This window comes from Oncorhynchus clarkii, chromosome 20 (assembly GCF_045791955.1).
Source record: "Oncorhynchus clarkii lewisi isolate Uvic-CL-2024 chromosome 20, UVic_Ocla_1.0, whole genome shotgun sequence".
Taxonomy (NCBI): domain Eukaryota; kingdom Metazoa; phylum Chordata; class Actinopteri; order Salmoniformes; family Salmonidae; genus Oncorhynchus; species Oncorhynchus clarkii.
In genome coordinates, this window is record NC_092166.1 from 34,504,969 (window position 1) to 34,531,328 (window position 26,360).

General features: G+C 44.4%; 2 protein-coding genes across 3 annotated transcripts; one reads left to right on the forward strand and one right to left on the reverse strand.

Moving 5' to 3' along the window:
• Positions 1-293: 293 nt before the first annotated feature.
• LOC139377408 (electrogenic aspartate/glutamate antiporter SLC25A12, mitochondrial-like) lies at positions 294-7,988 on the forward strand. The gene is made up of 18 exons (XM_071120436.1): positions 294-416; positions 1,306-1,359; positions 2,074-2,219; positions 3,341-3,456; positions 4,049-4,188; positions 4,485-4,631; positions 4,718-4,856; positions 5,116-5,209; positions 5,292-5,376; positions 5,453-5,537; positions 5,671-5,829; positions 6,272-6,324; positions 6,477-6,557; positions 6,713-6,853; positions 6,958-7,096; positions 7,199-7,357; positions 7,446-7,536; positions 7,627-7,988. Exons 1-18 carry the CDS (start codon positions 405-407, stop codon positions 7,868-7,870), a joined length of 2,085 nt encoding a protein of 694 aa, XP_070976537.1. The 5' UTR covers positions 294-404; the 3' UTR covers positions 7,871-7,988.
• A 2,610-nt stretch (positions 7,989-10,598) lies between these two features.
• On the reverse strand, positions 10,599-18,964 carry LOC139376284 (dynein, cytoplasmic 1, intermediate chain 2a-like). 2 transcript variants are annotated; one of them, XM_071118648.1, is made up of 16 exons: positions 18,695-18,964; positions 15,711-15,828; positions 15,413-15,467; positions 15,197-15,259; positions 14,810-14,934; positions 14,594-14,698; positions 14,346-14,508; positions 14,158-14,257; positions 13,826-13,951; positions 13,604-13,750; positions 11,985-12,098; positions 11,747-11,880; positions 11,515-11,659; positions 11,115-11,255; positions 10,914-11,039; positions 10,599-10,817 (listed from the first exon to the last, which is right to left on the reverse strand). In XM_071118648.1, the coding sequence occupies exons 1-16, from the start codon at positions 18,812-18,814 to the stop codon at positions 10,704-10,706; spliced, it is 1,896 nt and encodes a 631-aa protein (XP_070974749.1). In that variant the 5' UTR covers positions 18,815-18,964; the 3' UTR covers positions 10,599-10,703. The 2 variants fall into 2 exon arrangements, with proteins under 2 accessions (XP_070974749.1, XP_070974750.1); XM_071118649.1 differs by lacking the exon at positions 15,197-15,259.
• Between the last annotated feature and the right edge of the window lie 7,396 nt (positions 18,965-26,360).

Here is a 26,360-nt window from a genome sequence, read left to right on the forward strand (position 1 = left end):
TAATTGGTTGATGTGTAACCTATAGGTGCATGCAGAATAGACCTGGTTTATTATTCGTTTTCCCAAACTCAAAATGATGTGTGGCCAGGTTAATTGGTCAAATGATCTGGATTGTGGTCAGTGAGTTGGTCTGTTTTCAGGCTCCGATTTCAAACCTGTGCAAAAAGACGTATCCTTACAACATCTACGGAATGCTCAAACCGTGGAATGTTGGCACACGATTACTACAGCTAACACACCTTTTTTTTAACAAAAAAAGACAGATGGGACACACTGCACTAGACTAGCGGGTTTGTTGCAATCGTCTCAAATTGCACCGGAGCTCGCTTTTTTTAATTTCATTTATTTGGAATTCTCCAGTGAAAGCGTTTGCGCCAGCGACTATACGTGACGTCAAAACCAGTATGACGTTCGAGGTGACTTCGGCATTGCTTGCTTTACGTTTATAGAAATAGTTTTTAATGTAGTCTACGTGCTTTATCTGTTTCGTTGTACATATTTTCTGGGATCATTTGACTGCGCTAACGCCCGGTCTCTGGCCTTGAATGAACAGCCACAAACCAGTTGGCGATAGGGCTAGCAGCTGTATCTTTTGATTATCATTGCAATACTACAGCTAACTGGCAATATTGTGCAATGATGACAGCCGCATCACTCAACTACCCACTCGTCTGATCTATTCTTTGCGGTTTTAAACCCAACGAGTCATTGGAATGGTTTGTGTCTTCATCTGAGTAGATAGATATAAGAATAGCAACACAACTTGGAAACAGTTAACTACTTTCGTTAGTTAGAAACACTTTTTCATGGTCAACTCGCCTACACAGTAAAAGCTGTGTGATTTTTTCTCCATTAGCATTCGTTTTGACAAGTAATTGTCGGTCTCGTATTATCGCAATCTTTCAAGTCCTCTGCCTGCTTTTGAAATATTTTAATTTCTTATTTCTAATTGCAAGGACACAACCTCAAGGCATTCCAGTTTTATCCAATTGTCACCAGCTAGATAATATGTATTACTGATAACGTTAGTTGTCATCAACCAAAACTGCTGATCTGTTTGCGTTCAGCTATATAAATACGTTCACTGTGTTTTCGCTGCACAACGTCATATGATGCGTTAATACAGCGTTTCCCAAACTCGGTGTACGTTTTATTTATTTCCTTAACACTACACAGCTGATTCAAATGATCAAAGCTAGATGATTCGTTGATTATTTCAATCAGCTGTGTGGCAAGAACCAAAACGTGCACCGAGTTTGGGAAACGTTACCCTAACGTTACACTATTATTCGTAATGCTTGGCAGGTGCAATCCACCAAACGAGCGGACCCGAACGAGCTGAAGGTTATTTTTCAGAAGGTAAGAACATCTCTGGTTGTCCTTCACGTCTGCTGTAGAATTCATTTCAGTGTGGAAATATTTTGGGCTAGAGTGAACTAATTAGAGGTCTAACATCATTTAGCTTGCGGGTGTCTTGTGAGGCTTGATTTGGGCAGAAGTTCGCTGGAGTTGAATACCGGAATCTCACAATGTTCTGCTGCTTGAACTCCTGATATTATTAGCTCAAAAGTATTGTGGAGCGCCTACACCTAAATATAAACCCACAATGAGTACCGACACCCATTTCAGTCCAAGTCGAGCACCGCACACACACACTACACACTTAATTCAATGGTTACTTATTTTGACTATTTTCTACATTGTAGATAATAGTGAAGACAAACTATGAAATGACACATGGAATCATGTAGTAACCCGGAAATATTTTTGATTTATCAGAGTAGCCACCCTTTGCACAATCTTGGCATTCTCTCAACTAGCTTAATTTATATTTAGAGTGATGGCCTATTTTATTGATTGTTCATGGCTTGTTTGTAGATATTTCATTTATTCACTGCCTTAACAAAATCAATGACACATTACCTCATCACACTCAACCACCTTAGCATGCCAGTGTGATGGGTGAGGTCAAGGACCCTTTCTGTCCTAATCCACCTTTAGTGTGTCAGTGTTTAGCAGGAAACCCAAAGTGACACTGTCTATTTCTGTTTTAACCCCCCCCCCCCCCCCCAGCATGCCAGTGTTGTGGATGCAGATGGCGAGAAGTTGATGACCCCAGGGGACTTTGTGCAGAAGTACCTGGGCCTGCACACACAGATCCACCACAACCCCAAAACAGTCCAGCTCATCGCCGGTGTAGCCGACACAACCAAGGACGGGTGAAGAGCTGCCTGCGTTAACCCTCTCTCTCTCACACTATCTTTCTCTCTCCCTTATCCTGTCTCCACCAAGTACATGGTTAACAGTTGATTATGCTTAGACTGCTGTCTCCCTCATTCTATTTGTCTCCTGTCGTGCTCCCTCTCCACATCAACCATGGGAGATTGTTTTCATTGTGCAGAAGGCTCCTGCAGTAATGAATGATAGAGGTTTCATACCCACACATATACAATGGTGATGCTTAGATCAGTTCATTAGGATGTTATTTGGTCTAAGAACAGAAGCTGCCTTAATGGGTGCTCATAGATTAGATTATACACACACACTGCACAAGCCCTTTCAATACACTTAATCCACTCTTATGAGATAGGCTTAAATAGTTAATGATTCTGAAAACATTTACTCCTTCAAGGTCAAATGTCTCAAAGTAACAGGTGTGCCTTTTTTAAGGGTTAGGATTCAGCGCTCTCACCGCCGCGGCCCGGGTTTGATTCCTGGTCAGGGAACTAATGTTTTGAGTGGCAGGTAGCCTAGTGGTTAGAGCATTGGGCCAGTAACCAAAAGGTTGCTGGATCGAATCCCCGAGCTGACAAGGTAAAAATCTGTCGTTCTGCCCCCGAACAAGGCCTACCGGGGAACTGTGGGGTACCTGCCAACATTGTAAATAAGAATTTGTTCTTAACTTGATTGCCTAGCTAAATAAAGGTTAAAAAAATAAAAACGTAAAGAGTAAAAATGCTAAGTGAAGTTTGTAACCTAGGTCAGTCATGTAATGGATACAAGTGTGTGTGTGTGTGTGTGTCTTGCAGGGGGATGACGCACATGTCTGTCATTCAGCGCTGTTTAAAAGTACCAACCTACAAGCAGCGAGTCTTTTCACTTTAAGTCTCTAGAGAAATGACCTGAAATCCATTACAATTGGTTTACACTTTGAAATGCATGGAGTCATTTTGAAGAAGTAGTGCATGGCCTAATTTCTCCCTACATCACTGCTGACATTATGTTTCAGTAAAAACTGAACCTTTCTCCCTCTGATTGGATCTGTATCTGAAGCGTTGTTCTTCATGGCATCGCGCATATTGTTTTAATGTTGCTTCTCTCTTTCTCTCTCAACACACAGGCTGATCTCATTCCAGGAGTTCTTGGCATTTGAGTCAGCGCTGTGTGTTCCGGACGCTCTCTTTATCGTAGTCTTCCAGTTGTTTAACAAGACCGGCACTGGAGACATCTCCTTTGGTACGTACGTGACTGTGTGTGTGTTGGGGTGGTGGCGTTACCTGCTTTCAACTGTTTCCAGCCCCCAAAAGAATGCACATATGTGACGTAGTACGCAATTTTCGGGGGCCACTTTTGGCTCGTGAGCAGCGCTTCTTTCAGAACTACTGGCTAAAAAGTAGACAAGTACCAGAGAATCTTTATTTTTATATTTTTTTAATAGGATTATTCTTTGAGACTTGGCACACTAATATGCTCTCTTATATACACTCACATTCAAACACTTTTTAGTGTGCGTGCGCGCACGCATATGGCACGCCTAATTAAAGGGAACCATTTATGGTTTGTTAGTACAGTCACTCAGGCTGAAGGCCACTGTTTTAATCTGATGTCTGAATATAGGTTAACGCTGGTCTGTCATAGACTGAGCAGAACCGCTTATTGTCCCGGTGTTCACAGATGCACAGAAAGAAAGTGCGAGATGATGCGAAGCCGTTTTTAAAATGGCACAACTAATATGGCCGCCGTTCCTCCCCGTCACATAACGTTGCATTGAATGGGAATGTCCATTCTGCTCATTCTAATTCTATGGTTCTGTCCATCCCTCAAACAGAGAATGTGCGGGACATCTTCAGCCAGACCACTGTGCACCACCACATCCCCTTTAACTGGGACTGTGAGTTCATCTGCCTGCACTTTGGACACGACCGCAAGAAATGCCTCGGCTACCTGGAGTTCACCCAGTTTCTACAGGTATACACACACACTCAGTCATGCATGCACACGCTCCATGGCGCTCACGCGGTGAAGTATTGCGCGTGTGAAATTCCAATAGCATAACAACACGGCATGAACGTGTATAATCTGCCCTGTGGCAAATGTGTAGAAAATGTAGCTTTATAAAACGGCCCCGTTTTGTCTCGGCCAAGAGGAGGGCATCTAAAACTATGCCAGTGGCCTCGCCCGCTACCACAGCCCACGTGAACATTGCCACCACTGTTGAAAAATATCCTAGGGGAAGCACTGCACACGCTCTTCTCTACCTACAGGAGTTGCAGTTGGAGCATGCGCGCCAGGCCTTTGCCCAGAAGGACAAGAACAAGAGCGGCACCATCTCAGCCATGGACTTCAGTGACATCATGGCCACAATCCGACACCACATGCTTACACTGTTTGTGGAGGAAAACCTGGTTTCGGTAAGAGCGAGTGTGGGATAAGAGAGTGTGTGTGTGGAGAGGGCGTCCCTGTTCTAACGCCTTCCTCTGTGCGATTGTCCTCCCAGGCTGCGGGGGGCAGCACCTCTCACATGGTCAGCTTCTCCTACTTCAACGCCTTCAACGCTCTGCTCAACAACATGGAGCTGATCCGCAAGATCTATAGCACGCTGGCCGGGACCCGCAAGGACACACAGGTCACTCAAGGTAACATGCGTGCACCTTGACCTATACAGGCCCTTGCGAATACCCACACACACATTCCCATCGTATACCCCCCCCCACACACACACACACACACACACTGGTCAGAAGTGCTCCAGACGTGTGAGAGGAGTAGCGTGATCCCACTTTGCCAGTCGTCTGTCAGCAGAGGAACTGTCATTGGCAAGCTCTCTCAATCTCTCTGCAGTATGTGTGGATGCACAGCGTGTGTTATGCAGACTATTAACCCATCTCTCTCTAGAGGAGTTTGCCCATGCTGCGAACAAGTTTGGCCAGGTCTCTCCCATGGAGATTGACATCCTGTACCAGCTATCAGGCCTACACTCTCACTCTGGGTAAACATGCACTGCTCTAAAAGCCTCGTACTGTATACACACCTGTTCAGAGTGTTGTGGTAATGACGCGGTGTTGTCTCAGGCGCCTGAACTTTGCTGACATTGAGAGGATAGCCCCGCTGGAGGAGGGAGCGCTGCCCTATCACCTGGCCGAGTTACAGAAACGGGTAAGAGACGTGCATTTGTGTGTGACTGCGCGCGAGTGAGTGTGCATGGGAGTCAAACTCTCCTCTCTCTGTGTAGCAGAGCCAGGATGATGGTTCCAGGTCCGTACTGCTGCAGGCCGCAGAGTCGGCCTACCGGTTCAGCTTGGGCTCCATTGCTGGAGGTAAGGGACTGGGGTTGGTGTGATGTAAGGAATACTTTCATGGAATATATCCCCCCCCCACCCACCAAATAAAAAGTGACTTGGTTAAAAAAATAAGTTTTGCCTAGTTTCAATAGCACACTGTGTCTCCTAGCTATGGGAGCTACGGCAGTGTATCCGATAGACCTGGTGAAGACCAGGATGCAGAACCAGAGGAGTACAAGCTCGTTCGTAGGAGAACTGATGTACAAGAACAGCTTTGACTGTGCCAAGAAGGTGCTGCGCTACGAAGGATTCTTTGGATTCTACAGAGGTACGGACGGACACTGTGCATTCTTGGTTGCTCTCCTGCTCGCTTTTCCTTCCCTCTTGGCTGCTGTCTTCCTCCCCTCTTGGCTGCTGTCTTCCTCCCCTCTTGGCTGCTGTTTTCCTCCCGTCCCTATTATTTTTTTTCCTTCGTCCGCTTTAAAAAAAAATTGCCTGCTATTTTGCCTTTCTGCACTGCCCTATCATTTCTGCTGTCTCTTCTGTTGATGGGAAAAAGGACTGCGAGACTGCCATGTATTGTTGGCTCACCCACACTGCATCACTCAACCGGCCTCCATCCATTCACTTCTTCCTTTGTTCTTTAATTCTTACATTTTCCTTCATTACTCGTACTCTTTTTCTCCTCCCTTTCTCCCCTAAGAAACTGTTGTCGTCATGAGACGTGGTTCATGTCATATGTGGACTCAATCTCCCATGCTGCCCTGCAGGTCTTCTTCCCCAGCTCATAGGCGTGGCTCCAGAGAAGGCAATCAAACTTACGGTGAGTCTCACTCCTCCCCCTCCACTCAGCCAATCACGATGGACGTGCAACTTAAGATAACGCAACACGTATTTTGTTGAAGACATGCCTGACTATTCTCTCTGTAGTACTTATTTGCTCATTTATCTCCTCGCTCTCTGTTCTCCCTGTAGATTAATGACTTTGTGAGAGATAAGTTCACTGGTAAAGACGACACCATTCCCTTCGCTGCTGAGGTGCTGGCCGGAGCCTGTGTGAGTATGACCCGATGACCAAACCTGTTCCTGTCAAACTTCCCAACTCTAAACGCGTCCCATTATGTTCTACCTGAATGGGAAGCTGTGGTAGCCTCCCCTCCCTCCATGTCTTTCGCACTCATTTCACCTTGTGTGTGTCTCTCTCTCTGCAGGCAGGCGGTTCCCAAGTGGTCTTTACGAACCCGCTGGAGATTGTCAAGATCAGACTGCAGGTGGCAGGAGAGATCACGACAGGACCCAGAATTGGCGCCCTCAGTGTCATCCGAGACCTTGGCTTGTTCGGCCTCTACAAGGTAGGCGTGTGTGGCCATTACGTCTGGTGCCATTGTTCTTGTATTTTGGTAAACGAAAGCCCTTTTCATTGACTGTAATGTCTTTTATTTACTTGTGTATGTAGGGTGCTAAAGCATGTTTATTGCGAGACATCCCGTTCTCAGCCATCTTCTTCCCAGTGTATGCCCACACCAAGGCTCAGTTTGCCGACGAGCAGGGTAGACTAGGCCCGTTACTGCTGCTAGCATCTGGAGCCATCGGAGGTACACACGCTTCAGACCTATTCACATTTTCTATTCTACTTGATTTGATTATCAAAAACAGTCATGGCCTCAAGTGACACCCTATCTAACTCCATTTCCCAGGCATCCCTGCTGCCTTCCTGGTGACACCTGCTGATGTCATCAAGACACGCCTGCAGGTAGCAGCAAGGGCAGGACATACCACCTACACTGGAGTCATGGACTGTTTCAGGAAAATCACGCAGGAGGAGGGATTCGGAGCACTGTGGAAGGGAGCTGGAGGTGTGTGTTGTGGTGTTTGTCTGTCTGTCAAAGTGACTACACATAGGAATTCACTTTCTCTGTCTCGCTCTCTTCCCCCCCCCCCCAGCTCGTATATGTCGATCCTCTCCTCAGTTTGGAGTGACTCTGGTGACCTATGAGCTTCTACAGAGGTGGTTATATGTGGACTTCGGAGGACAGTGAGTACACACGCGTGCACACACTGTTATAACCCAAGATACCACTGTTAGTTAAGCTCCAATGTCTCGTTTCCTTCGATCTTTCTCCAGTCGTCCGGCGGGGTCTGAGCCCACTCCTAAATCTCGTGTCTCTGAGCTTCCTCCGGTCAGTGCTGACCATGTGGGAGGTTACCGTCTGGCTGCAGCCACCTTCGCTGGTGTGGAGAACAAGTTTGGCCTCCACCTGCCCAAGTTCAAGTCCTCTGGAGTGCTCTCCATTCACCCTGACCCCGTTGACCCCTCTTCTGCCCCCCCTCAAGAGGAGGCTGCCGCCCCCCTAAAGACTAGCCTCTAACTGCCTGCCACCACTCCACTAAGGGCTATGCACTTAGACAGACATGTATACTGATCAACACACACATTTTGAGGGGCCATGTACACCGATATGCACACACGTACAGTCCTAGGGGCCATGTGCATAAACACCAACACCCCAGGGTCTACTCTAGTGCTCTAACCCTGGTTCTGGAGACATGACTGTAGGTCCATTGTTGAAGCAGGCATTAACCTGAACACTACTGTTGGATCTCCAGTGGCTCTCCTTTATTTTCTTTCCATTCTGCTTTTCATATGAAATCAGTGGTTTGAAAGGAGCCTTCTCTCTATTCCTTTGCTCTCTCGCTCCCATTCCTCTCCATCTCTCTGGTGGCTCCTCTTCTCATGAATAACTGATTATAATTATTTGGGGGGCTACTATGATTGGACAGTGTGTGTAAGGCTTTACTCTGAGTGGGCCTTGCACAGGAAGTTGCTGTACAGAGATGACACAGCTGGAAAGGAACATTACTGATGTTAGAGCAATATTAATGTAACATTGGAGAACAATGTTATGGTAATGTTAGTGCAACGTTTCGGTTACAGAAATGTTGCGGTAATGTTAAAAAGCAACGTGACTCATGTTGGAGTTACGTTAGATTGACGTTGGAGCCTTCATCTCTTGAGAATCACTCTTACTGATATACAGACCTTTTCAAACTGTTTGAGGAGAATCATCGGCAAAGGATTAGGTAGCTTAAATTAATTCGGTGTATTTTATTGAAATAAACAATGATTTAATTTCATATCAAGGAGAATGAACATCAAAATGGCCAAGCTAAAGCTAACCAATAGTTTTGGTGGAAAACTAGATAAAATGTAATTAGATACACAACATATCTATACAGAGTTTGGTAAACTCCAAAGAATTATATTGGACAATGTTGTGACAAAAGTCTTGTTGGAATACTAACTAGAATTCGGTACCCAACGTGGAGGATAGTTTCAGAAGGCACTGTACATGGAGTTTGGCAAAGTGTTCAGACCCCTTATGTTATAGCCTTATTCTAAAATTGTTAAATAGTCACCCCCCCCCCTCTCAATCTACACACAATACCTCCATGACAAAGCAAAAAGTAACTTGTAGAAATGTTTGCTAATTTATTAATGGAAATATTACATTTACATAAGTATTCAGACCCTTTACTCAGTACTTTGTAGAAGCACCTTTGGCAGCGACTACAGCATCAAGTCTTGGGTATCACGCTACAAGTTTGGCACATCTGTATTCAGAGTTTATTCCATTTTTCTCTGCAGATCCTCTCAAGCTCTGTCAGGTTGGATGGGGAGCACAGCTATTTTCAGGTCTCTCCAGAGATGCACTGGCTGGGCCACTCAAGGACCTTCAGAGACTTTTCCCGAAGCCACTTCTGCGTTGTCTTGGTTGTGTGCTTAGGGTTGTTGTCCTGTTGGATGGTGAACCTTCGCCTCAGTCTGAGGTCCCTGAGTGCTCTGGAGCAGGTTTTCGTCAAGGATCTCTTTGTACTTTGCTCTGTTAATCTTTCCCTTGATCTTCCTGTCATTGAAAAACATCCCAACAGGATGATGCTGCCACCCCCATGCTTCAACGTAAGGGATGTTGCCAAGTTTCCTCCAGACATGGTGCGTGGCATTCAGGCCAAAGAGCTCAATCTTGGTTTTATCAGACCAGAGAATCTGCTCCCCCCAATTGCTCAGTTTGGCCGGGTGGCCAGCTCTAGGAAGAGTCTTGGTGGTTCCAAACATCCATTTAAGAATGACGGAGGCCACTGTGTTTTTGGGGACCTTCAATGCTGCAGACATTTTTTGGGACACTTTCCCCAGATCTGTACCTCAATACAATCCTGTCTCGGCGCTCTACGGACAATTCCTTCGACCTCCATGGCTTGGTTTTTGCTCTGACATGCACTGTCAACCGTGGGACCTTATATAGACAGGTGTGTGCCTTTCCAAATAATTTTCCAATCAATTGAATTTACCACAGGTGGACTTCAAGTTGTAGAAGCATCTCAAGGATGATAAATGGAAACAGGATGCACCTGAGCTCAATTTTGAGTCTCATAGGAAAGGGTCTGAATACTAATGTAATTAAGGTATTTCTGTTTTATTTTTGCAACAATCTAAACCTGTTTTTGCTTGTGTAGATTGCTGATGATTTGCATTTATTTAATACATCTTAAAATAATGCTGTAACAAAATGTGGATAAAGTCAAGGGGTCTGAATACTTCCCGGAAGCACTGTACTGTATCTATGGCTCTGCTTGGGTCCACATCTTCGTATGAGGGAAGACTTCATTATTCATGCTTTCAGGAAGGAGACCGAAACTGTTTTCCTATGAAGAGACCTACAGGTACATTACATTTTCAAAGAAAAAGTAATAACTTTGGTTCATAACTTGCCATGAAGAATATTTTTTGTTAATTTAAAAAGCCTTTTTGTCTTGGATATTAGTAAAGCTATCTGCAGAAATATGTGCAACCGAATGTGATATAAAAGCATGGATAAATAAAATTGTTGCTAAAATCTGAGGACATGGCTATCCTTGTCTATGAAGGTTGGAATGTGCATAGCGTGGGTGGTGATCTTCACCATCAGTTAAACACACATCGTCAGCCCATAGGGAACATACATACGTCTGGAAAATGTACAAATACAAAGTAGTGAAAAGGGTACGTTTTGCACATTTAGAAAAGGACTGGAGTTGGAGGAGCTGTGGACAGAACTGTCGACGTTCTAGAACCCTGAGGCATAGACATCACGCCTGCTCCAACCAGAGGGAGGATTTGGAAGCAACAGGGGCGTGGTCCCCAAAGTAACCCTGTTACCATGGTGATCAGGCGAGTAGGCGCTGCGCGGCGAGCTCGTCTCCTTCGTCTCGGTTCTCGTTGATCTCCACGAGCGTGCGCACAAAACGGGTCCACTCATCTGCCTTGGGCACACAGATTTGCTGTGGAAACGAGAGAATATACACACACATGGGTTACACACAGGTATCACATGTACAGTATATCAAGAGCTGTAGTATAAGGGATGAATCTCTTGCCTCTCCTACGTCGTAGACCAGCACCTGCCCGTCTGAGTCTCCTGTAGCGATTTCTCTCCCTGAGTGAGCCCACCGCACACGGTTCAGAGCAGGAGACCCATCCACAACCACACTGGCACTGGGCACCTAGGACACGCACAATGTTGCATTGTTCATATGCATATCTGTTGTTTTGCACCGTGCGTCGAAATGTGTGTGTACCTCTGTGTCGTTGTTGAGGTTCCACAGGTCCAGCCGTCCTGATCCATCCACACAGGCGAAGAGGGCGGGGTGAATGGGAGACCACATGACATCATACACATAGTCACAGCTGTCCTCAAACAAATACAGAGGACGGGTACTCTACAGAGAGACAATTGGGAGAAAGGGTAAGTGTGTGTCGCCGCAAAGCACAGTAACCGGTGCCAGTAACAACGCCCGGGACACAGAACGAACCATTCCTGCCCCCACTGCTGCACATCACGGCTCAACCTGCCCAGCCACCCCCGGGCCCATGGCCAGCCAGACCCACACAACAACCGGGACCCGTGACACCTGAAGGGAGATCATACTCTACTACGAGGGCTCCCAGAAGAAGATGTGTGTGTGTTGTGTGTGTTACCTTGGTGGTCCACAGCTTAACGGTCCAGTCGAAGGAAGCAGAGATGAAGAGATGGGAGAAATCCACGGGACCCCCGGCACTGTGACAGCTCAGTCCAGTGACTGGACCGTGGTGTCCCTCAAACACATCACTGATGCCTGCCTTACTGTAGCCCACACACACACACACACACACACATATATTGGCGTTGGCCACAAAGTGATGTCCACAAAGCAAAGTTCTGAACACACACCTCCCGTGGCGGCAGGCGGTATAGACTGATCCATCTTCACTCCCAACCACAAAGTTGTTGACATCGCCCAGAGGGAACGCCATGGAGGTCACCGATACTGCCTTAGACTGCTTAAACACCAGCTCCAGACTGTCCTGTATCTCTCACACACACACACACACACACACACACAGCATTAAGACTGCCAAAACACTAACTTCGCAATGTCCTAGAACACAAACGCACACTGCAGTCGTACCTGTGGTTGAGACAGCATGTCTAGGTTCCAAGAGCACATCTTTCCGTCAGTAGAGATGCTGATGAGGTTGTGAGCGTTTTGGGTCCCAACCATGTTCACACAGTACACCGGGTGCTGAATATCACAGGACACCGTTAGAAATGGGTGATGTTTCCATGTAGCTAACATGACACAGTCCAGTCTATATTTAGCTGATAGTAGCTTGTACCCGTAAAAGAATATCTAAACATTTTCACAATTTGAAAGCTATTGAGCACTCAATGTTGACTACGTGGCCAAAAGTATATGAACATCTCCTTCCAAAATCATGGGCATTAGTATGGAGTTGATCCACCCTTTACTGCTGTAACAGCTTCCACTCTTCTGGGAAGGCTTTCCACTAGATGTTGGAACATCACGGCGGGGACTTGCTTCCATTCAGCCACAAAAGCATTAGTGAGGTTGGGCACTGATGTTTGGCGATTAGGCTCGCAGTCTGCGTTCCAGTTCATCCCAAAGGTGTTCGATGGGGTTGAGGTCAGGGCTCTGTGCAGACCAGTTAAGTTCTTCCACACCAATATCTGTCCACTTTAGTTGTGATACAAACCTTATCAAAACATATAGGCCTATGGGCTAGGCTACATGAGGTGTGTGACTATGATTAAACAAAAGGCATTGTTTCTTGCCTTAAACTGGACATCATTCACAAGTGATAGGCTAATATTGTCACCCATAAGACTATTCTTGATTTAATCTCGTCTTTGCATGTACTAAATAATATGTGTGTGAAATTCGCTTTGATTTAGAATGGACCATTATATTGTCTCAACATGGGCAGGGGGAAAAAACGTAATCTCTACACTTAAATAGGGAATGGAGGAAGCTTTTCCTGTGGTTAATTGTCATGCCAGGTAGGCTATACTCCTGTTGTAAAGATAAGCAATGTGCTTAATATTAGGAAAGTTGAGAGAAAAATATAATAGGCATTTCCTATAGAAAACTAGAATCCTCCTCTTTTTAATAGAGGCCATTACTCTCTTTTTTTAGCCTATAGAAATGTGTGCAACATGAGCTCATGGGTTCTCATGAAGTGTTTGATTTGATTTTCGAATACATTTGCATTGATGTCAGAGTGATTAGAGGGACAATAGAGGGCTGAGTACCAGGCAGTTAGCACGTTTGGGAGGCTACTAATGACCATCAGAGCTTGGAGAAGCCTAATTACTGTGACTAAATTGTCATGTGTAATTTGACTGCCTTCATGATTCGTGACCGCTGGTGTAGCAGTAATACGGTCACCATAACAGCCCTCGTTGCAAACGAGGACAGGCGATTTTTACACGCTATGTCCTTCAGCACTGACTGGTCCCGTTCTGTGAGCTTGTGTGGCTTACTACTTTGCAGCTGAGCCGTTGTTGCTCCTAGACGTTTCCACTTCACAATAACAGCACTTACAGTTGACCGGGGCAACTCTAGCAGGGCAAAAATTTGATGAACTGACTGAAGGTGCCATGTTGAAAGTCACTGAGTTCTTCAGTAAGGTTATTCTACTGCCAATGTTTGTCTATGGAGATTGCACGGCGGTGTGCTTGATTTTATACACCTGTCAGCAACGTTCCTTTGTAGTGTATATGAGTTACCGTGTGAGCGGATGCAGACAGGGGAGTTCTCTGTACAGATGTTCTTTTGTTGTTCCTGTTGTCCCATAGGACAATCTGGCCTGAGTAAGTCCCACCCACAATCAGGTTAGGATGGAACCTGGCGAACGCCGCTGACATCACCGCAGACTGGGGAAGAGACACAGAGAAGAGAATTATATTCACAGAGAGGTTGTGTGTGTGTGTGTGTGTGTGTGTGTGTACCTGGCAGTGGAAGGTGTATTCAGGTGTGGTCTTCTTATACTTCATATTCCAGACCAGAGCCACTCCGTCCGGCTCATGAGGAGCATCTTCATTGTTGTTGTAGGAGGCCACCAGCAGCTCAGGGTACTGAAACAAACAGCAGACAGCAGTCAACAGTCAAACAGCAGTCAAAAGTCAAACAACAGTCAAACAGCAGTCAACAGGGGTAAAACAGAAGTGTATCAGGAATCAAATACACAGATTTGCACGACTCTAACAGAGTCCAACACAAGAGATTATGTAACTCTTTAAAAGATAGGCCCTAATCCGAATCATCACACACACACTCCTACCTGAGGAGACCAGTCCAGACAGGTGACCACTCTGTTCTTGGACCAGCGCTCGTCAGAGAACACCCTACTCAGAGACATCTTAGCCCCCGCCTGCATCTCACTGGAAAGGAAGAAAGAAATATTGAAAGAAAGAGAGAGAGAAATAAGAACATACACTCTCTATAGTTGTGTGTTCAGGTGTGTCTCACCCCTCCTTGTCCTCCAGGTCTCGGCCACTGTAGTCGAAGCAGACGTCCACTCGCTCAGAGAGAACCCTCTCTACAATCCTGCTCCCTCGATCGAAGAAGGCCATGAACTCCTCAGAGTTGAGCAGGTGCATCTTCTCCTCTTCAGTCAGCTCCTTGGGAGGGACTACACACACACACACATGAATATCGGAAGTGGTGTAGGCAGGTATAGTCAACTTACAGAGGCAGGAGGGTAAAGTCAATCTCACCTTCTTCCTGCTTCTCCTCCTCATCAGCTTTCTCCTCCTGGGAGTCCTCTGCTGGCTTGGGATCGACCATCTCCTCCTCTTCTTCCTCCTCCTCCTCCTCCTCTGCTACACACGCATGCACACACACCCACAACATCATGCTCTCAACAACACAACGTACATTGAAACATTAAAAGTGTGTAGAATTTCCGCTAACCCATAAAACACAAAGTTTACCTGGTTTAGCCTGGGTGTGTGTTTGTGTATCGGCGGGGGTCTGTGTCTCCTTGGAGTAGGACACCATCTCTTTTGGAGGGAAATCCACCTGGGTCACCTTTGCCATGCCAAGCCTAAAACCTCGCCTGGACAGGAGACACACATAGTCAGAGAGACACATACAAACTTAAAAACACAGCCACACCATTATACAAACACTCACACTCCACATCCAAACACACCATTACAAAGACGAACACTCTACATGTGCTAGCAGACAGCAATGTGTATGATGCTAACAAGGGCCATTCAGGCCTACCAAAGAAATGACCAAGAGGAACAGAAGAGAGGAGCAAAACCACAGCCCAAGTAGGGGAATGTGTCTTATAGAGTAAGAAAGAGGTGAACCCCAGTAGTTCAGAGTCAGAGTACAGCTGCAGAGTAGAGGGGTCAGGATCCCAGGGTAATGTCCTGATACAGCCACAACACACCACCAGGGGGCAGCAGAGAGAGAGCAGGAAGAGAGCGTGAGTAACACAGAAGAAAGAGAGAAAGCTGGTAGGTTAATAATATACACTGAGCATACAAGTACTTAATCACAAATACACAAACACACATACAGACCTCGAGTTTCCATCTCCAGAGTCCTGGCTTCCAGACTCGCTGCCCACTGACTTGGCTGAGGGAGACATAAGGGTAGTGACTAGATAGTGAAACAGAGGCTGGGGGGGGGGGGGGGGGAATCAAAGAATGAGTGTGTGAATGAGAGAGTCAGTTGGTTAGTAGTAAATGACGGGAGAGAAGAAAAGAGAACAAAAAGTAGGGGACAAGTGGCACGCTGAGGCTTCATGCAAAAATGCTTGATAAAAAACAAGAGTGTGTACGTGTACGTGAGTGTGTGTGTGTACGTGTGTGTCTTTACTGTTGGGCATATCAGGGGTGATCCCCATGCTCTGCAGCAGAGCCTCAGCCTCTCTCCTCTTCTTCTCCAGGTCAGAAGAGTCATCTGCTGCAGCCCCTTCCCGTTTTGAGTCAGACCCCTACAGGGGGAGAGAGTGGAAGTGGGGAAGAGGGAGAATGGGTAGAAAAGGAGAGGCAGCGTGAGAGGGATCCGTTGAATTGGAGAGACAGGGAAAAAGATAACGTAATAAATACAATATAACCATGTATAAATACTGCATAGGCTATTACATGACACTAATAATAATATACTATTTATTTGACTTGTATTTATTCAGGGGAGCCCAATTGAGACCAGGGTCTCATTCTCAATAGTGCCCTGAGAACAAACAATTCACAAATCAACATGATGATACAATAAAACAGCAACAACAAAAAAGAGCGACAAGATACAGAAGATACAGTACGTTTCACAACACAAAAATGACTACAATCAACCAAAAAAAAAATGTGCAAACGTCAGTGGATTCATTCCTCATCAGCGTTCTAAAGTGCCCTATTGTCACCAGGGATTCAAGACGTAACGTGGATTGTAAAATTATTCCAAACATAGGGGGTGTTAAAACTAAATGCTGATTGTCCTAGGTTGGTAGAGACACGAGGGACTTCAAGTGTTAACTAACCCTGTAAGCGGGCTTGGGGACTCTTGTTTTTATACATTACCAGAGAAGTGAGACATGTTAGAAGCTTGCGCAGCAGAGCTTATGTAAATAAAAAGGGGGAAATTAAGTGATCTACGGGAATTTAGAGAGGTCCAGCTGACCTTCTGATCAAGGACGCGGCGGTGATTATTAAACCTGTCAACTGTGATTTAAAGTGATGTGCGCTACACTGCACCCAAGGGTTTTAGAGTAGCGGCTGCTGCATTCGGATGAATGGTGTCACCATAATCAAGAACTGGCCGGAAGGTTGCCTGTACAACCTGCTTCCTGCTGTTTAAGGAGAGGCATGATCTAAACTCAGCAAAAAAAGAAACGTCCCTTTTTCAGGACCCTGTCTTTCAAAGATAATTTGTAAAAACCCAAATAACTTCACAGATCTTTTTCCCATGCTTGTTCAATGAACCTTAAACAACTAATGAACATGCACCTATGGAATGGTCGCTAAGACACTAACAGCTTACAGACGGTAGTCAATTAAGGTCACAGTTATGAAAACTTAGGACACTAAAGAGGCCTTTCTACTGACTCTGAAAAACACCAAAAGAAAGATGCCCAGAGTCCCTGCTCATCTGCGTAAACGTGTCTTAGGCATGCTGCAAGGAGGCATGAGGACTGCAGATGTGGCCAGGGCATTAAATTGCAATGTCCGTACTGTGAGACGCCTAAGACAGCGCTACAGGGAGACAGGACGGATCATCCTCGCAGTGGCAGACCCAGTGTAACAACACCTGCACAGGATCGGTACATCCGAACCTCACACCTGCAGGACATGTACAGGATGGCAACAACAACTACCCGAGTTACACCAGGAACGCACAATCCCTCCATCAGTGCTCAGACTGTCCGCAATAGGCTGAGAGAGGCTGGACTGAGGGGTGGTAGGCCTGTTGTAAGGCAGGTCCTCATCAGACATCACTGGCAACAACGTCGCCTATGGGCACAAACCCACCGTCACTGGACCAGACAGGACTGGCAAAAAGTGCTCTTCACTGACGAGTCGCGGTTTTGTCTCACCAGGGGTGATGGTCGGATTTGCGTTTATCGTCGAAGGAATGAGCGTTACACCAAGGCCTGTACTCTGGAGCGAGATCGATTTGGAGGTGGAGGGTCCGTCATGGTCTGGAGCGGTGTGCCACAGCATCATTGGACTGAGCTTGTTGTCATTGCAGGCAATCTCAACACTGTGCATTACAGGGAAAACATCCTCCTCCCTCATGTGGTACACTTCCTGCAGGCTCATCCTGACATGATCCTCCAGCATGACAATGCCACCAGACATACTGCTCGTTCTGTGAGTGTGAGCCATGTTCTGTGAGCCATGTTCTGCCATGGCCAGCGAAGAGCCCAGATCTCAATCCCATTGAGCACGTCTGGGACCTGTTGGATCGGAGGGTGAGGGCTAGGGCCATTCCCCCCAGAAATGTCTGGGAACTTGCAGGTGCCTTGGTGGAAGAGTGGGGTAACATCTCACAACAAGAACTGGCAAATCTGGTGCAGTCCATGAGGAGGAGATGCACTGCAGTACTTAATGCAGCTGGTGGCCACACCGGATACTGACTGTTACTTTTGATTTTGACCCCCCCCCCCCCTTTGTTCATGGACACATTATTCCATTTCTGTTAGTCACATGTTTGTGGAACTTGTTCAGTTTATGTCTCAGTTGTTGAATCTTGTTATGTTCATACAAATATTTACACATGTTAGGTTTGCTGAAAATAAACGCAGTTGACAGTGAGAGGACGTTTCTTTTTTTGATGAGTTTATCTCTATAAAAGAAGTCTACTTTAAATCTCAGCTTCTTAACTACCCACTAGGTACAAACGTCAATTCAACGTCTGTTTCACATTGGTTCAAAGTCATTTCATTGAAATGACATTGATTCAACCAATGTGTGCGCCCAGTGGGTATCTAGCTCATCCATATGTTTTTTTAACATAACATTTGTGGAAATCCAAATACCCAGATATTTATAGGCGGCTACCTGCTCGACGAGAGAACCATCCAATGCATAAATGTGTAAACCATCTGAAATATTCCTATGAGAATTAGAAAACAACACACATTTAGTTTTTGGAGCAATAACTAACCATTTGAAATCAACAAGGGCTTTCTGGAAGGCGACTAAATCGGACTGAATCTCTAGCATAGCCTGGTCAGCAGTATGGGCAATAGAATACATACATTTAATCTGCATACAGATGAATGTTACAGGGATGTGAGCCCCCACAACTCCTCCGCATCAAGCCAGCCATTAGCATGTTCTACTTCTCTTCTCTCTACTTACATCCTTCTTCTTGTTCTTCTCCTCCTCCTTTCTCTTCTTTTCCTCTCTGATTTGGGCCAGGCGTTGTTTCTTCCTCTCCAGCTCTGCTTTCAGCTCACTCTTATCCTGTTTATCCGCCATGCTACAAGAGAGAGGGAACAAGAGAAGTCAATATGAGTTTTGAAGATCTAACTGCTAGCGTGTGTGTGTGTGATGGTAGCTGCTGGTGGTATCACACTGTAATCATGTGAACACAATGGGATAACTGTTCATGACAATGTGTCCTTTATCTGAGTGTGACATGGAAAATAATATGCTACGCCTATGTTTAGCTGGGTTGTTATGTTGAACAAACGATTTCGGTCAGATCTTATCATGGGCACAGCGCGGGATAGAAATAACCCATACATTTCATATTGATTAATGTAAGGCCTACTTTTTGTCTGTTGATTCATGCAGCAGATAGAATCATGAAATTACAACATTAATCAACGGTTTGTTATTAACAGTTCACTGAACACCAAATTAATTAGGTGGTTTATTGGAAACGGGTTGAGTGGGACGTTGAATGATTGGTCACATCACATCTCAGTATGACCATCTGATTCTGCGAGAGCAGGAGCTTGGTCTCTGGCAAACAGTCATCATCTATATCCTGTTCGATGCCAAGCTAGCCAGCAACAGAGCACACTGACTGCATCGAAAGACGCCGCTACATTGTACAATAGTAATCTATTTATCCACAAGGCAATGATCTCCTTGGCATTGTTGCAAGGGAAGGGCGTTAGCTAAATAGCTAACGTTACAGCTAACAGGTGATACATCTGAAAGTGACACTGACAGTTAACCGTAGCAGGGTTGGGTAGGTTACTTTCTAAATGTAATCTGTTACGGTTACTAGTTACCTGTCCAAAACTGTAATCAGTAACGTAGCTTTTGGATTACCAGTAACGTAATCTCATTACATTCAGTTACTTTTAGATTACTTTCCCCTTAAGAGGCATTAGAAAAATACAAAAAATGTATGTTACCAATTGAACGACATCTATTGCAGGATAGGACTTAGAAATCTGGAAGTATAGATTAGCCAAATGGCTTTACCTTAACATAACCCTAAAACTAAGGACTTATTAGCCAGCCCTACTCTGTTGTTTATGATTTTGTTGTCATGGAGGACTGATTGGGCTCATTGAATCGAGATGAAAAATAAATGCTGCGCTCATGGAAAGGCATGTTTTGAGCACTACTAAAAAGTGCTATTTACATGTGAAAAAAAGTTTTTTTGCTATAGGCCTACTGTTGAACTTTTGTTGGTGACACTTTGATATTTTGATAATATACAGCTGTTTAAAGGGCAAATCCACAGATGAAACAAATACAAAACGGCTGCCTGGAGAAATGTAACCACTCTCAGATTAATAGACAGAGTTATGGATGCAAGGACTGACCATCCATGATATCAACACTATTGTTTTAACCATGTTATGAGGCTATACAGTGTTTGTTTACATTTACAAACATTGGAGAAAAACAAGTTGACATTTTGGGTTCTTGTGGAGTTGAACTAAGTTCATGAGGCATTTATAAGTTATATTCTTCAAGAATGCTGAAAACTGTTGTCCTAATTAAAGAAGCAATAAAACGGGCCTTCTTTAGACTAGTTGAGTATCTGGAACGTCAGCATTTGTGGGTTCGATTACAGGCTCAAAATGTCCAGAAACAAAGTACTTTCTTCTGAAACTTAAATTTTCACATGGAATACCCTTCAATTCTCAGAACAAAAATAGACTGAGGAGTTTCAGAAGAAAGTACTTTGTTTCTGGACATTATATATTGTAATGACCTGACTAGATCATAAAGGAACAATTGTCCAGACAGAGGATTGAGTTTACGAATTGACGGTTTATTAAACCAACTTTATGTAACAGGATAGACTTTATTTCCGTCCCCTCGTCCCGACCTGGGCGCGAACCACACAGACAACAGCTCTGCACACAGACAACAGTCACCCTCGAAGCATTGTTAACCATCGCTCCACAAAAGCCGCGGCCCTTGCAGAGCAAGGGGAACCACTACATCAAGGTCTCAGAGCAAGTGACATCACCGATTGAAACGCCACTAGCGCACACCACTAGCTAGCAATTTCACATTGGCTACACTCACCCCCCTTTTGACCTCCTCCTCTTTGACCTCCTCCTCCACAGCAACCAGTGATCCGGGTCACGGCACCAATGTAACAGTATAGACTTTACATCCGTCCCCTCGCCCCGACCTGGGCGCGAACCAGGGACGCTCTGCACACAGACAACAGTCATCCTTGAAGCATCGTTACCCATCGCTCTACAAAAGCCGCGGCTCTTGCAAAGCAAGGGGAACCACTACTTCAAGGTCTCAGAGCAAGTGACGTCACCGATTGAAACGCCACTAGCGCGCACCACCGCTAACTAGCTAGCAATTTCACATCGGCTACATTTACACAGGCTACTGTTTGGCCGTAGCCCACAAGCAAATCTTGACCTTCTCTTGTGAAGCCCATAGGTAAGAGAGAGAACAAAGGCTAAACCTGGTCTTAACTTCCAATGCTCCACCCCCCTGCCCAACCCCCCTCCACGCCTCTCCGCCAATCGCCAGGATGTGCGGCATCAGAACATTCCAGGCATTCCCGTGATTGGCAGATAGCAGGTTGATTGGCATGTCGGACCCCGTGAACACTGGGTACTGGTAAGTACAACACAACCACCTACTAGCCTAACACATAAGACACAGCTGTCTGTGCGGGTCGCTACTATATATGTATAATTTCCAAAAATGAATGCAACTACCGATTTCCCCTTTAAATCTATCAAAAGTGTGCGAGTTTGAGCCAATGGATTATTTATTTTTTATCAGCATGAATTAGATTGTGCAATAAAATACTCATTTTTAGGCTGGGATCCGCACTATGCTGCTGTTGCAAGATCGCATTTTTCACTGGCTGTCCACTGGTTTCAAAACCAACAATTGATAGGCAGTTTAAACTTCTTGAATTCATCCATTATTGGTTTCAAATACACATTTAGATTTGTGAACAGCCATCCACATCAACCACAATCCGTAAGGCGCAAATAGTTAAATGAGAGAGCAGCAGTGTGATTCACATAAATGCGCTATGTAGATATCAATAATAAGTGATATCCTTATTGCCGTGGACTACACCACCATTGTCATCCTTACCTCCAAGCGTCCATTCAAATTGGATAATCTTAGGATGCCAACATCAATCGCACCATTGGAAGATATAGCTTGGACAGTAGCCTATAAAAGCCTATTCCTGCACTTTTCCCGCGATCCATCAAATACATTAGTTGTGTCATTATAGTGGTCTCTGAGTTATGGTCAGACTCGCTCACGTTGAACACATTTAAAACTGCCTTTTTTTCAATGCTGATTTGAATGTCATTGAGAAAACAGAGAAGTGTCAAATATTTTTTTCCTTTCTGAATTTAAAATGTATCCTCAAAGTAATAATGTACTTTTTCAAAAGTATCTGTAATCTGATTACAATATATTTGCTGGTAACGTAACGGATTACAATTACAGTTTTTTGTATCCCATTACTCCCCAACCCTGCTAGCAAACTAGCTAAATGCGAACAAACAGTCAGTATGTTTTAAGGTGATCATCAAACATGATCAACTCGCGTATCACGTTTTTAAACTAATAAAACATGAAAGTAGCTAGTATTGCATACACTTTATATAAACAATGCTGTAAATGAACTCAAAATCGCGTGGTTACAGTAGATCGCTAGCTAACAGTACAGTACTAGGTAGGTGGAACTGACAGCTCCCCAGGCCCAAACAATGATGATGAATGGATGATGTCAACATATTGTAACGACCCTGGGTCGTTACTAATAAGTAAGGAATACTTTCCACACAGAAGCTAATCCAAGGTCAATTTTGTGTTTATCCCATCCTGGTTAAATTTGGAATTCGGGTGGATAATCTGATTCTAGATCTGTGAACAACTTCAACACATATTAGTGCTACCCTAGGATCATAACCAAACACTAACCGTAACCATTTTTAAGGGACGTCCCAAAGACCCATGTTAGCAATAACCATTTAGCTACAAGGATGGAAAAATTGCATTTGAATAGCCTCATGTACCGCTAGATGGAGCCAATGGTTAATATAAAATAGCAGAATGACCCTGGCTTTTTCTCATCAAGGAGTTAAGAGAGTCATTCCCTGTAAACCCTGGCTCTCATCAACATTAAACGTCTGGGATAAACATTATATTCCAAGGTAGATCAGGTTACAGACATCTGTACTTTGGGGTCATCATGCTCTCTTTCTGATGTTACATGTCTTTGAGTTTGTGTACATTTGTTATAACACGTGATTGATATGTAAAATAAGGAATTAGTGGATACACATTGGACCTCAACTGTTGTTCAGTTCATTGCTTTGTACTTCTGCTAGAATGGCTAAACTGTTATATCATGAGAACTGTTGAGCAAGTACATGAGCTATTTGTTTACAGTTAAGGGTAGTGGGTTGGGGTAAGAGTTAAAGGTTGAAATTATGTTGGTTTGAAAGCGTTGTACTTTGATCTTGCGCTCAAGCGTGGCCAGATACTGATGACCCCACGTTCCCTATTCACTTGCTCACTGCAGCTGCTTTTCAAAATGGCTGCCACCGCTCTCTATGCCTTTCTTATAGACTGGCGGACATTTGATGCTCTTGGAATGCCCTGGCTCTGGTTCTCATCACACGGCAGCAAGCAGTCGTCTAGGATCTCTCTCTCTCTCTCTCTCTCTCTCTCTCTCTCTCTCTCTCTCTCTCTCTCTCTCTCTCTCTCTCTCTCTCTCTCTCTCTCTCTCTCTTGATCTCTCAACATTAGTGAACTAAATTTCTATAGGGAATGACTGTCATGTTTATACAGCATAAACTGTAATGTTCTTTCGGGCTCTTTGTGTGTGGATGGGAAGAGAAAGAGCGTGTGCGCTTCTGTTCAATCTACTGTATTTATTCAATCTTCCTCTGTAACAATGACTGTAAAGGGTTATCATTCTGTTACCATGGAAACTCATCTCATGATTTAAAAATCAGGTTACCATGACTGAGCAGGTGCATATCGGTTGTGTGTGTGTGTGTGTGTGTGTGTGTGTGTGTGTGTGTCTGTGCCTCACTCACTTTCTCCACCAAATATAACCCGTTTCATGATGTAACTTGCAACTGAAACAAGTGGTCAAATACCCGCCCCCCCCAACATACACACTCTCTCCCACAAACTTAAAAAACAAGCTCTCATTCAGAGAAAAAAAAACATGAAATATTCACACGTTTCATTCAAGCCTGCAGATATGTATTCATAGATAGAAAACAGTGAGTTCAGTGATTGTGAATCTTATGCTTTTCCTCTACTCCCAGACCTACTGTATGCTCTCACACACTAACACACACCACCACAAGAGTGAGTCTTTACTTAGGCAGGTGTGTGTGTGTGCATGTGTGTGATGATCCTTTCTCTATGGTAACTTTGTGCTGTCAGAATCAGAAACGGCCCGTCTGTTTTTGTTACAGAGACAGACCTCGGCAGCGGAACCCACTGTGAGTTTCTTATTGTTCAGTCAGTGCCATTGACCTGGGATTCAGTCATTCACCCAGTAAACAACACAAACAAGTCCAAAGATAATAATGTGTGTGCATGTGTCCCTGTGTGCGTGAATTCCACAGTGATGTCACAAAGGCTTCACCACAACATAACATATAGGCCTAGCTGCAGGCTGATGCATTGCACCAGATTTGGAACAAAGCATTTTCTCCATCGAGATCATATCATTGTCTTCCTGCTACATTCATGTTCGCCTCTTTCATTTTATAGGATGCCTTAGAACATGTTCCAATACAACAAAACTCATGTTTTCAACTCACCATGTGTGGTAGCAGAATTCAAGTATCGACACACACACACACACACACACAGGCATTTTGCTACACCCCGCAATAACATCTGCTAAACACGTGTATGTGACCAATAAAATTTGATTTGACACACACACACACACACACACACACACACAAAGCGATTGAATATATATAAATTGTGTAATACACATGGTAAGAATCATGTAAGAAACAATACATTCTAGCTATTCATTAAAATACTGCTTTATCTCTGACAGCCTGTGTAGCTAAACAAATGCTAACATCTGAAAATGCATTTATGCCTTAATACTTAATGTGTAGCCTATACTTAAAGGCATTCATCTATCTCTATGTATAAAATAATAAGGAAAACCTATTGTGGTCATATTGAATTTAGTTTTTAGCCTATACTATTTAATTATATATTCTGTATGTGGGAGGAGGAGAGAAACTTGTGACTTTCGGCCATTTTTGGGGTGTCGCTTCATTGTTTCGCATCATCACATCCACAGCACGAGCTAGGTGTGCGCCAATCATAGATATAGGTTTAGAAGAACTTTTGTCCCACACATTTTTGGGTGGTGCACTTTTGTTAGCTGATCAACTCATATCTTTATATTTATATAATATGACCAATATAAATTGTCATTTAAATACACATAATTCAACATATGGCACAGAATATTCAGATAATGGCTATACATACATTCTCCGAACGTTCTAACTGGAATTCTATATTCCACCATGGAGCATTGCTTTGAGCATATCAGTTCTACTAATTGTAATTCTTTGCTGCTAACCTCGCGATAGCCACTTCAATGACTGGAGCGTTACCGTTCTCTTAGCAGCAGGATATTATGCTGGCACCACGATCACAGATTTCTTTGTTTTCAAAATAAGAGTTCCCCTACAAAGACATGCCAGACTTTGGGAATATAGATTTTTTTAAAGCACTAGAGCAGTACAACTGTTTTTCAAAGCATTGCAACCACCTTTTAAAAAAAATATTTTATTACATTTTTAATATTGTATTATTTATACCATAATTTATTTTGAAAGTTTACACAAATACTGGTAGGTTGAAAGCTACGGTGTAGGCTATATATATATATATATATGATACAATATCGAAATTGGGGGGAAAAAGGGGGTCAAATACACAAAGAAATACACTTTTAATATATATATAATTTCTTTGTTTATTTTACCCCCTTTTTCTCCCCAATTTCGAAACATGACATGCCTAACAGCGCTTCTTAACACCTGTCCACTTAACCTGGTTGCCAGCCGCACCAATGTGTCGGAGGAAACACCGTTCAACTGACGACTGAGCTCAGCCTGCAAGCGCCCGGCCCACTACAAGGAGTCGCTCGAGTTGCTAGAGCGTGATGAGCCAAGTAAAGCCCCCCGGCCAAACCCTCGCCTTACCCGGACGATGCTGGGACAATTGTGCGTCGCCCTATGGGACTCCCGATCACGGCTGGTTGTGATACAGACCGTAGCGCCACTCGGGACGCCAAGAAATAACAAATATATTGTCATGACTGTCCTGTCAGAATCCAAATAGGTCAGATCAGGTTTGCAATTAATGACTTCAACCAGACCCCCTCTCACCCGCAGAGGGGGGAGGAAAGAACTGGTGGGGGTTAACAACTCACACCCTGTTGTTAATCAGGGACAGAACATTCAGCTCTCTCTCTTCAATGTTCACAAGAGGAATGTATTTTGTTTCCACAGACTTTTCCCGCTGAAACTCTAACACATTCTAATGC

Excerpts from the sequence above, each read along its gene's own strand:
- LOC139377408 (XM_071120436.1), top strand. Across the intron at positions 4,189-4,484 it reads AGTTCACCCAGTTTCTACAG|GAGTTGCAGTTGGAGCATGC; the intron begins GTATACACACAC and ends CTCTACCTACAG. Across the intron at positions 4,632-4,717 it reads TGGAGGAAAACCTGGTTTCG|GCTGCGGGGGGCAGCACCTC; the intron begins GTAAGAGCGAGT and ends TTGTCCTCCCAG.
- LOC139376284 (XM_071118648.1), bottom strand. The coding sequence starts at position 18,814 with ATGGCGGATAAACAGGATAAGAGTGAGCTGAAAGCAGAGCTGGAGAGG. Across the intron at positions 13,952-14,157 it reads GTCTGGACTGGTCTCCTCAG|TACCCTGAGCTGCTGGTGGC; the intron begins GTAGGAGTGTGT and ends TGTTTGTTTCAG. Across the intron at positions 11,040-11,114 it reads ACCTCAACAACGACACAGAG|GTGCCCAGTGCCAGTGTGGT; the intron begins GTACACACACAT and ends TGCGTGTCCTAG.